Source organism: Pseudorasbora parva, chromosome 24, assembly GCF_024679245.1.
Source record: "Pseudorasbora parva isolate DD20220531a chromosome 24, ASM2467924v1, whole genome shotgun sequence".
Taxonomy (NCBI): Eukaryota; Metazoa; Chordata; class Actinopteri; order Cypriniformes; family Gobionidae; genus Pseudorasbora; species Pseudorasbora parva.
This window is the reverse complement of record NC_090195.1, coordinates 32532991-32545741: the sequence shown is the minus strand read 5'-3', so window position 1 is coordinate 32545741 and position 12751 is coordinate 32532991. Positions and strand designations below refer to the sequence as shown.

At 39.0% G+C, this 12751-nt stretch overlaps 1 protein-coding gene across 3 annotated transcripts in view; it reads right to left on the bottom strand.

Annotated features, from left to right (window-relative positions):
* Positions 1 to 12751, bottom strand: part of nck1b (NCK adaptor protein 1b) — a 72590-nt gene that overhangs the window by 6679 nt on the left and 53160 nt on the right. Inside the window, exons 1-2 of one of the 3 annotated variants that reach the window (XM_067435062.1) lie at positions 8266 to 8396; positions 7335 to 7438 (exon numbers count right to left, since the gene is read on the bottom strand). The exons of 1 other annotated variant lie outside the window; for it this stretch is intronic. In XM_067435062.1, the coding sequence (XP_067291163.1) occupies positions 7335 to 7362 (28 nt within the window). In that variant the 5' untranslated portion in view covers positions 7363 to 7438; positions 8266 to 8396. Of the gene's footprint in view, positions 1 to 7334; positions 7439 to 8265; positions 8413 to 12751 lie in introns of those variants that run through there. One more of the 3 variants, XM_067435061.1, reaches the window with a different exon arrangement.

Genomic DNA, 12751 nt, shown 5'->3' with positions numbered 1-12751 from the left:
ACCCCGCACCCTGTACTCATTCCATTCTTGTTGAAATTATCGGTGAAACCAAAGAGCATTGTATTTTGATACAGGCACTAACAGGCAGGCATGAGTGAAAGGAGAACTTGTCCAAACACATGTTACAGTGCAGTGAGGCTTGTGTTTTCACACTGACAGGGGTACAGTAGCTCTCAGCTCTCGCCTGCTTGAGCAATGTGTCCTCTCTTAGTAAACACGGGCGCCGGTCCAGCCGAAACCACCCAATCACAACCAAATAATGATGTTCTCAACACTCACAAATCATATGACAAGACGTGTATTTTTGCCTTCCTCCTAGATTATAGAAATGATTCAATTATTTCCATGCGAACAGACCAACAGAAAAGTTCTGCAAACAAAAACACATGCTTGCTTTATGGAAATGCATACAAATAGTTTATTCTCAGAAAACACATTTGCCACCTCCTTCACTCATTCAGAAGACACAGCTGTGTGGTTCAGCTCTATTATTCACAGAAAAGAGACTGCAAAGAGACACTGGAATGATCACCACACCCATCGTCCTCCTCCATAGAGAGGGAATGAGTGAGGGAGTGTTGGGTTAGGCTCACGGATGCCGTCGAGGATTCCGGCTTGTCCGACCACATTAGGTCAAGCCAAGTGGGTCGGTCTGCAGGATTAATGGAGAATATCTGACCCTGAGGCCTTTCGACCATGTTGGCGGGTTTGGCAAAGGTTTGTGAATAGTGTTACCATACAGGAATGTCCACTTGGCAGTGAAGTTTGTACCGGCCCAATATAAAAGCCCAAGGACAGATAAACACACTTTCTCTTTAGATACCTTACAGAAAATGTCCTGTAGCAACAAAATTATTGTATTAGATGATAATATCATGGTTCTGTACATGGTACAAAGAATACCATGGTATTACAATAGGCCAGTTAAGATGTTTTCAGCTTGAATACTAAGATTGGTTGCTGGTCTGAGAAGGTTTAATCAAATCACCACAAACCACTTTCAAGAGATAAGAATTTTGTCTACCAAAGCGGCTTAGCTTGGTTTATGTGTTTTTAAACATGGACAAAGCACTGGATTCATTTTGTTAATCTAGGGAAGGGAAGTAGACAAACTCAGCCTTTACATGTTTAACTTCATATACCTGTAGGCAACACTTTGCAGCTATGATTTTTCAAAACTTGACAACCGAGAAGCAGCTGAAACCTTGGATCTACCCTTAACTCTAAGAAAGGAAATCACCCAATTTACTTTATGCTTACTCAGGGGTTAAAGGTTAACTGAGTGAGAACATAAAGCTTTTTCAATAGCTCCCTTTGCTCAGAGCAAGATGCTTATCAAAGCTCAAGGCCAGAGGAATTCATTCTGTGCTCGCGGATGCCTCCACTGCCTGATTTGCATTACAAATACATGAAATCTCAAACCAAGAGATTTGCCTCTGGCCCCCAAGCCATGTCCGATTGAGGGGTATGGACATTTGCATGGTCAATGTGAGCAGGAAGTAATCGTGAAGTGTACGAGCAATAGTAACTGGAGCATTTAGTGCTCCATGCGTGGACGTGTTGGTGCATGTAACCATGGGTGTGTGAACCTTCTGACAGCACAAGGTCAACTCATGCTTATTCACAAATTCACAAGACATTTCTTAAAGGGATAGTTCACCCCAAAATTTTGAAATTCAGGTCAGTGAGTTGATGAGAACCAGAAGATTATGATTCATTAAAGACACATTCAGAAAGGTGAACCAGATTAATTGATTCACTGAAAAGAATCAGAGTAAAAAAATGGTTTGAACAATGCCACTTTATCAATAATATGAAATATTTGGGTCTGTTTATCACATAAACTTATATGAATTCAAATACAGTGAAAAAGTAGTTTGGACTGTTTGTATAGGGCTTTTCTTTTCAGTAGAAGAAAATTAAAAGTGTTTGGAAAGACTTTTTACTTCTCAGTGATCCAATTAATTCAAGAAAATACAGAAATTTGAATAAAGAAGTGTAAATGAGTGACAATTTGGATTTGAATGCAGACTAACATACACAAGGATTATGAAGGCAAATCAAGTTGTCACTTGTTAAAAAAGCAACTGATTTTGGGTGTGTGAACGTTCAAACTAGTGGTGGAGGTTCTCGAGCGTGATATGATTGATGTTGTAAGGTAATCCACCCACTCAGTAATCGGATTAGTCAGTCTACATGGTCTTTGGGAGCTGATATAAGAGTAACCTAGGTTTTTTCAACCAAAAAAATGTAATTTCTTTAATTAATTCCTCACCCTCATGTCGTTCCAAACCTGTAAGACCTTCATTCATCTTCAGAACACAAATGAAGATACTAAGAGTTCTCTGACCCCTCCACAGACAGCAACGCAACGACCACTTTCAAAAAGGAAATCATATTTTTTCAAAAAAGTATTCTCATCGCTTCATAACATTTAGGTTGAACCACTGGAGTCACATGGACTATTTTAACAATGTCTTTACTACCTTTATGGACCTTGAAAGTGGTCGTTGTGATGCTGTCAATATGGGGTCAGAGAGCTCTTGGATTTCATTAAAGATATCTTCACCTGTATTTCGAAGATAAAGATGACATGAGGGTGAGTAATTAATTACAGAATTTAAATTTTTGGGTGAACAAACCCTTTAACTAAAACTCTCAGACAATAACAACCACATCAACACAAAGATATCACAAACCGTCGTGATTTTAGCCAAGACAGACATGTTCTTGGAACAACTCTTGTCTGAAAAGTTAGTTCAAACTCTATCCCGACTTATAAACCTAACACTACCCATAAGTTATGCCTAAAATCAGAGGGAAGTTATTAGGAAGCACCTTCCCTTCTTCTAATCCTAAACTTGACAGCAACTGTAAATATGTCCCTTAAATCTGATTGGTTGTTTGGAGTGCTGTTTCAGGAACAACAAAGAAATTGTCAGGAATATGGACTTGTTGAAATCACATTCAGATTCATAAATGGCGGGTGTATCCCACTTAGGAATATCCTTTTATTTAAATAGTTGGACTTTTTTTTAAACAGATTTGGAATTCTGAAGATAAATGTGAATGTCAAATAATAAAACTGTAATACTAGGAGGCTTTGACCGAACCCAAGGCTCTGAGTTTCTGGTCTCTATGCATCCATGGATGTGTTGCTGATAGAACAAAACACATTGTATAGTGTTTCCTGAATACAGAATAAGGAGTTTTCCTGGATTCCTACAGAGGATGCTCAGGAAGGAAGCTACTACCATAACTCAATGTGCTTTTATTTTCCTCTATTTTACTTTTAAAAGTTAAAATCAAGTTAAACCAAAATCTGTCATGTGCAACTAACTGGCCAGCCATTACAACTTGTAAAAACCCAACAAAGAATGATTTATCTAAAGCTACTATTCCACCCGCCCAGCAGACTACATCCACTTCCTTTCCCTTCTTTCCTCTGAGCACAGCTTGGATTAGTTGTTTCCTCTGGTGAGTTCATCCAATTGTTCTCCAATATAGGGCTGAACTCCACTTAAATACTGTGGTAGTACCATGGAAAAGTCACTGCATCCGATGGTAAATATTTAAATGCACACCACGGTAGTGAATGATACATTGAATCACCTTTGTGTTTACAAGGGCACTTTAAGAATACTTGTCATTGTACCTCTGACATACTGTAACAGCTGTATAGTTGTGTAAGACAGAAAGATACCACGTCATAAGAATCTTTTACGATTATTTAAAATGTACCAAAGTGTATGAATGAAGAAGATACGAGCAACACTCTGAATACAGGAAAGACAAATGACTTTATACTTCTATTCTAACGTGCTGGACTCGAAGCCGAGCGGAAAACGAGACATTCTTTCAACTCAAAGACGACGAGACTTCAAAGAGCCTCCAGTGACAGTGACTGTAAACCACAGGGCCGTCTTCAACTGGCTGTGCATATCCCGCGCACGCTAGATGCACAAATAAACAAAAATTATCTGCAAACAACAAACCTCAAAGATCATTTTCATTTCCCTAAATGAAGCGCACAGATGCTTAACAGCAGCTCAAAAACGTAGCTTTTGCAGATTCAGGAATTAAGGTCGAATTTCACAACTACACTCTAGAAAAAATGCTGGGTTGGTTCAATCCATGTTTGTGTCAAATATGGACAAACCCAACTGTTGGTTTAAATTTTTAAATTGGGTCGAGGTTTGTCCATATTTAACCCAAACATGGGTTGTTGTAACAACCCAGCTTTGTGTGTGTGTGTGTGTGTGTGTGTGTGTGTGTGTGTGTGTGTGTGTGTGGGCATGTTTTTGTGACATATGAGGACACAAGTGTGTATAATGACATGGGTATGACACCGGTATTACAAGGAGAGATGAAATATGACGACATTACCCATGTCCCCACTTTTCAAAATGCTTATAAATCACACAGGATGAGTTTTTTTAGAAATTAAAAATGCAGAATGTTTCCTGTGATGGGTAGGGGCAGTGTGTGTGTGTGTGTGTGTGTGTGTGTGTGTGTGTGTGTGTGTGTGTGTGTGTGTGTGTGTGTGTGTGTGTGTGTGTGTGTGTGTGTGTGTGTGTGTGTGTGTGTGTGTGTGTGTGGGCAGGGGCAGTGTAAGGGGATAGAAAATACGGTTTGTACAGTATAAAAACCATTGCGCCTATGGAATGTCCCCATATGTCACAAAAATAAACGTGTGTGTGTGTGTGTGTGTGTGTGTGTGTGTGTGTGTGTGTGTGTGTGTGTGTGTGTATTCTATAAACATTTAATCCCAATACAATAAATAATAATAAAATGCATTAAACAAAATAAGTATTAAACACGATAAATAGACTATTTTAGTTTTCCCACAAAAAAAACATAACATTGTAAACCAGATTTATATTATTTTGTCTACATAAATTAAAAATAAAACATAAAAAACTAAAATCTTTTAAAATGGTAAGCATCACAATTTTATAATGTACAGAATTCATTTATTTTAAATTTGAGATTTGCTAGATTTTAAGGATTAAGATTACATCATAACGTATTTATATATATATACATTTTAGGATTTATATGACTTTCAATGCTGCATTACAGTAGTGAGAATACTTTTTCCAGTATATACAAATTAAACAGAGTATTATATAAGTTAATAATTATTATTAATTAATTATTTAATTATTAATTATTTCAGTAACACTTCTCACATGCATATTACTAGGATAGCGTCCGTTTCTTAGTCCTTATGAAGCACATATTACTGTCGTGTTGTGCATGATCATATTCTGCATCCCTAATCCAACCAATACCTAAACTTATCTGCTTTACTAACCAATAATAAGCAGTAATTAGGAGTATATTTAGGCAAAAGTCATAGTTGATAATGAGAATTGCACCCTAAACTAAAGTGTGACCATTCTTTCTTTTGATTTTGGGGTGAATCTTTTTTGTGATATCCCCCCTTCTGCACACTAACTGGTGCAGGTACTCTGAACACATGCTGGTATAAATAGCCTCGGTCGCACATCTGTGCTTGTTTGGCTAGCGCGGGTCTGTCGAGAGGGAGTCAAACGGGGGTCACAGCCCATCCACGTATGCAGCACCAGCAGCCTGCTGTGTGCTTTAGTCAGGAACACTCCAGAAGCCGTCAGCACTTCCTGTACTCATCTTGTGTGAGAGGACGCTAGAACTTGAATTCAAGGCTTGTCCCTCTCACAATGAGACATTATCTTGTGGTGCTTTCCATCAGAGAGGAAGAGTTGACTGGCTTTATAAAAAAAGTGGCGAAGTGGGAAATGGAGGAAAACAGACGGACGGGCTGACGCTGCAGTGAATCAACAATTCGGTTGAACTCACTTCCTCCCTCACAGGCTCCAAAGATCTGAGGAGAATCTGTCTCGAATTAGACCACTTCCGCTACGAGCGAAGGCTGAACGACAGGAAAAGAGAGAAAGGGTTGAGTAGAAAAGCTGCCAAAGGCCAAGACCACCTCTCAGGACGTGCTTCTGTGATGGGTTTGATGTAATGGATTAATGGGACAGTTTGTGCAAGACTCACCATTATTTCATTCAAAACTCGCATCAATTTCTTTCTTCTGCTGAATGCAAATGGAGATATTTTGAAGAACATCAAAGCTGCTCTTTTCCGTGCAACATGTGTGTTTACATTCAGAAGCATTTAGATAGCGTCTATTTTTGTCAGCTCACAATAGACAGGTAGTGACAAAAAACACAATATTTAAATCTAGATTTGATAAACTCTCTCTCCGCCTCCCTACACTCATATTTTCAGTGCCATTCATTAACCCCAAAAAACCCCAAATACACATTATATCTGATTTTCCAACTTGTATAATAGATATCGCATCGCTATTGCGAATCCATTTTGGCCGTGATAATAGTGTAGTGAAAATATAACATGATTGATAACACTGATAGTCGCATGTCATGTGACAACTAAACATTAAGGGCCATTTTTTTTTCAATTCCACTGCCCTACTTTTTGTTTTTTTAATGTAAATGCACACTAGACGGATGTGTTTGATATCAAGACACAAGTTCAACTTGTGGACAAGATTATTAGTGTATAATATGAGCTTGAACTATACACCGATATCAATAATCTGGCTGACACCATTAAGCCAATAACTATTGCTATGGCTAATAATAGCCTTGTATAGCAATCCTATACTATTTTGTTTAAATAAAAATTTAAGCATTATAATGTACATTATGATTAGATTCAGATTGTTTTATCTAATGACATGTTAGCATCTAAGGCTATATTCATGGCAAAAACTCAATTACAAAAATATGAATATCACAAATACAATAAAACCAAGCAAAAATGTTATATTGCGAGATATGCTATTAAATGATTTTTGTTCTTAAAGATTCACTTAAAGTGAGTGTTAGATGACGGTAAAGTAAAAACAGAGGAAATGAGCATGCATTATTCAATATCCAACACTGGCTGATATACAGGTTTTTTTTGTTTTTTTATCTAGCAAGGATGCATTAAATTGATCAAAAAGTGACAGTAAAATATTTATAATACAAACTTTTCAAAATTGTATTTTGTTCTAAAGGCATTTTCCATTTTTCCATTTTCCAATATTATTGTTTTACTGTATTTATAAAATATATGTAGCCTTAGGGAGCATAAGGGATTTAAAAAAAAAACAACAACTTGTGAACAGTATTGTGCATCCAATAGATACTGATACATTTTAAAAATCTGTAATAATGGCTGATAACCAATAAGTTAAGGTCACATGGGTTTATTTACTCATACAAAAATCTCATATCAATCCATTGAAAATAACTTATTTCTCGAGCACAATTACTTACCCAAACACTTGAAACACGACCACATCATGTCCTATGGTCATCATTTAATCCACTCAACAAGCAAGTATCCGGTTGGTGCTTGAATTAAAAAGCCTTGATGGACACTAAACCGTCAGTACAGAAAGAGGCACATGTCAGTGAATTCATGAAGACTGTAAAAACTAATAATATATCCCAGCAGCAGCAGCTCTCCCAGAAGAGATATGAGCTTCATCAATCAGCTCCAGCAGTCCAGATGACACAATGCTTTCAGTGTTTCACCGGAGAGCTGACGTCGCCCAACTGCGGCCCACTGCAGACCCTTAACACTCAAACTACAGAAAAACATCGGCGTGATGAACCAACAAGGACCCGTGGGCTTCAAACGCAAACCTGATTAAAGGAGGACCGGGCTGGGAAAGAAAATTCCGGTTGAGTGTAACAGGAGAGTTTAAGTGCACAAAGAAGAGTGGAAGTTCTTTACACTGTGCTGATTGCTGTGTGTGTGTGTGTGTGTGTGTGTGTGTGTGTGTGTGTGTGTGTGTGTGTGGTGCAATTACAGGCTTTTCAGAGTACTGCCCGCCCAGCTGCTCGACTAACACGCAGAGAACGAGGGGAAAAAAAGGAGACATTTCCTAACCAACTTATCTGCTCACTCATATTTGCTTTCCAAACAAATTAAGTGTCCAAATGACATGAATAGCAAAAATATGTAAAAACAAAGTGTGTGTGTGCGTGTGTGTGTAAGAGAGAGAGAGAAAGAGTGTGGGGGTTACTGACAAATTCCCACCCAGCTCAGAGGGGGAAAAGCCTTTCAAACTTCCCTAATCCTACAACTAAGAATGTCTCAATGCAAACTCAAACAATGAGTCCTAACCACAACTTTTTTAGCTTGGTCAACTTTCTAGACTGGTGATATAATAAAGAGGAGAGAATAGGTGGCAAAACTCACGGAAGAAGTGTTTGAAGAGGTTAGCCATATCCATTTTGGGCTATCCCGGCAACTCGGCACTTCCCTCTGCAGCTGTGCAGCTATTCCATGTGAAACACCCTCCCACGAGTCGACTGCTCTCTGCCTACACAACAATCGAGCTGCCTGACCATGTGACCAGTATGAACCAATCAGAATCGATTCCTCCTATAGGAGGACTAGTCTGCTCCCCCCTCCATTCACACACACACATAGCTTACTCATGGCACATATGGTGACTAGCAAGTTAGTTTATAAAAAAATATATATATATATATATTTTTCCCCTCATGTTTTTGCGACCTCAAAGGATTCATATTAGCCAAGAATATCCGGTCTGCTCACACTAAATCAAGATAATGTAATGTAATATTCTTTTAAGAACCATAAAAATGCCATAATGATTAACATATTCATGTGCAAAGTACTATAGTATGCATTAAAATGGTATTTCCAGCTAATACCTGCATGCTAAATAAAAAACACACTTAAATAAATTCTTGCAATGTCACATAAACATTAAAGGGTTCACCCAAAAATGAAACTTCTGTCATTAATTCCTCTCCCTCATGTCGTTCCAAACCCGCAAGACCTTCGTTTATCTTTAGAACACAAATGAAGATATTTTTGAGGAAATCTGAGAGCTCTCGGACCCCTCCATAGACAGCGATTTAATGAACACTTTAAAGGTCCAGAAAGGTGAAGACATCATTAAAATAGTCCATCTGACTAAAGTTTTTTACTTTACCTTATATCAATCAATCAACTTTATTTATTTAGCGCTTTTACAATCACGATTGTGTCAAAGCAGCTTCACAGTGTCAAACAGTCAGCTAAATTTGGCTGACATCATGCTTATACCCAACCCTAGTACAGACCAAGCCCCACGGTTCAGAACGTGTGATTTGCAGATTTATGTAAAAACCATCATGTTTTAAGTGAACATATACAGCTGATAAAGAAAACAGATGTGTATCATTATATTGGATCCATGCATTCATCTTAGTGACTTTATTTTACATTCAGAAGCATCTTCTGTGGCTTCTGTTGCAATAAATACTAAAGAACGCATAGAGAAAAAACAATGTTTTTTTTTGTTTTTGCAATATTGTGCAGCCCTAAATGTGGGAAAGTTTCATAAAAAAAAAAAAAGTCATATTTTGCACAAGAGGCAGAGAAAACTGTGTTTTTGTCAAAGACAAAAATCACTTAACGTGGTCCATCCAGCTGTAATATGGCAGGAAATCTGTGTACTGCACAAAGCAGGGGAGGAAGATCCCCTAAAGGTGAGGACATATGCATAAACAAAACACAGCATCAGACAAACAACCTCAACACCAAGAGAAAGTCTCCAGAATAGAGGCTGTGCGAACGAGGCATTTTCAAAACAGCCGCAAAGACAGTAGTGGAGAGATAGCCATCAGTCCACACAAAGCTCTCATTGTACACCTCTAGGCTAGACACAAACCCCTGTTCCTTTGTACCAACAGCACAGACCCGACCTCCAGCGAACCACCCCACACACACACACGCTTTAACAGTACACCAATCTAAAGATTAAAGAGCAAACATGCGTCTAACAGACTGTGCATGCAGTTCCCAGGAACCTTCACAGCAAATATTTGCTAGCAGAAACTGTCACTTTTCAAGGATGCTTAGAGCAAATTTAATCAAGATGTTAGCAGCAGATCCTTTAAGTTGTGAGGTTGGGCATCCAGGGATCAGACTTGTTTGTTCAGCACATCCCACAGGTGCTCGATTGGATTGAGATCTGGGGAATTTGGAGGCCAAGTCAACACCTCAAACCATTCCTGAACCATTTTTGCTTTGTGGCAGGGTGCTGAAAAAGCCACAGCCAACAGGGAATACTGCTTCCATGAAAGGGTGTCCATGGTCTGCAATAATGCTCAGGTAGGTGGTACGTTCAAAGTAACATCCACATGGATGGCAGAACCGAAGGTTTCCAGGCAGAACATTGCCGGTGGAGGAAGTGTGATGCTTTGGGCAGTTTCGGCGGGGACAGGGGTCAGCATGGGCACCCTAACTGTTCTGCGGCTATGCTGCCCCATACACAACAAACTGAGATGCACTGTGTATTCTGACACCTTTCTATCAGAACCAGCATTAACTTCTTGAGCAGTTTGAGCTCCAGTAGCTCGTCTGTTTGATCGGACCACACGGGCCAGCCTTCACTCCTCACGTGCATCAATGAGCCTTGGCCGCCCATGACCCTGTGGCCGGTTCTCCACTGTCCTTTCCTTGGAGCACTTTTGATAGATACTGACCACTGCAGACCGGGAACAGCCCACAAGAGCTGCAGTTTTGGAGATGCTCTGACCCAGTCGTCTAGCCATCACAATTTGTCCCTTGTCAAACTCGCTCAAATCCTTACCGTAGCCCATTTTTCCTGCTTCTAACATGTCAACTTCGAGGACAAAATGTTCACTTGCTGCCTAATATGTTTACATAATTTTTTTTTACTAATTGGAATAGAAATATGATTATGTCAAAGTTATTAGTAAAACCGCCTTATGTGCAACTTAAATATTTGTATACAAATCAGCGTTTTTATCTATATCCATATATTGAACTGAATCTAAGTTTGTGAATCAAAATCGTGTAAAAACAATAAATAAATTCTCTCAGGTACAAACTTGCATATAAACGCACACACACACACGCACGCACACGCGCACGCGCACGCACGCACGCACGCACACGCACGCACGCACACAAATATAGATCTTGTAATTTACATAGGCTAGTGGAGACTGGGAATAGTTGTCACAAGCACACAATTTTCAGCATTAAATAGAGACTTGAAACCATGACATTCTGTTAAAAAACTGAAGAACTGCCAAAGATCCTTGGGATAACATTACACAAGGATGCGCTGATTTCCTGTTGACAGCTGTGCCATCAGGCTCAGAGCAGCACTTCCACCCTGAAGTCGGTCTCCGAGAGGTCCAGGAGGTCTTCAGGTGTGGTTAACATGTGGTCTAGTCTGGACAGGAACATGATGAGCTAATCTTTCAATCTCCTCTGCTTCTCTTTGTCCTGCTTATCTCCTGACACTACGCCTCGCATTCCAGTGCCGCAAACACTTCCTTCATGAACGTCACAAATCCTCTCAATGCAAAAGATTTCCTTAAAGTCGGCATGGAATGAAAATTCTCTCTTCTAAATGCGTGTTGCTGACCTTATTGTAAGTGATTCATCAGATACATTTCTTTCTTTTTTTTAACTACATTTTTTAAAATTAAATTATAACAATATTCCAGTGAAGCAGCAAACTTTTCTCTGATGACATATGCTGGATTTCTCCAATCATTTATGTATTTAAATTACATTTAAACTCCACACCTTCCTTACAAATCGACTGCAAGCTCGCATTCTGATCTGACTGCATCCAGTCAACAACAAAACAGAACCAAGTTTTTTTTTTTTTTTATAATCCATTTAACTCCGATGTGGAATAAAACTCTGTTGCTACTTCCATTACACTTGATATTGCTAAATATATTTCAAATCTCATGAAAACATCTAAATTTGTTGTATGGCAAAACACCTTTTCTGCTATTGAGGTGGGATGCAGGTAAGACTCGCATAGACTAGTCGAGAGATCGACTACTTCAACCACTATTCAGAAACAATCGACTACTCGAGCGGGCATTAACCAGAAATAAATTCAAAATAGCAGAAACATCAGATGCATGGTAGTACTTCATCAAGGATGTCAACAAAATCGTAATTTGCCAACTCTGTTAGACTACTTTAAAGGGTTAGTTCACCCAAAAATTCTGTCAATAAATACTTACCCTAATGTCGTTCAACACCCGTAAGACCTCCGTTCCCATTTTACTACAGCGGCTCTACACATTTTTTGAAGCGACGAGAATCATTTTCGTGCGCAAAAAAAACCCTAAATAACGTCTTATATAGTGATGGGCCGATTTCAAAACAAAGCTTCGAACGTTTAGAATTATGAATCGATACGCTGATTCAAAACCATTCGAAACTTTGTTTTGAAAACGGCCCATCACTATATAAGTCTTTATTTGAAAACTGTTCTCGTCGCTTCATAAAATGATTGTAGAGCCGCTGTAGTGAGATGGGCTTTGTATGACGTCTTTAGTGCCTTTATGGGTCTTGAGAGAGGAAATGACATTGGTGTCAATGAAGGCCTTTCTGAGCCATCGGATTTCAACACTAATATCTTCATTTGTGTTCTGAAGATGAACGGAGGACTGACGGGTGTCGAACGACATCAGGGTAAGTAATTAATGACAGATTTCTTTTTTTGGGGGGGTGAACTAACCCTTTAAAATACAACAGCAGTACAACAGCTTGGCACAGCCACCTACGATTGAAACATCCAACAAAGGCAAATGTTAGTGAGACGCACACCACGACGCAAACCAGCATTGATGAATTCTGTAAACGGCCGATTACAGGGAGAAGACATTTA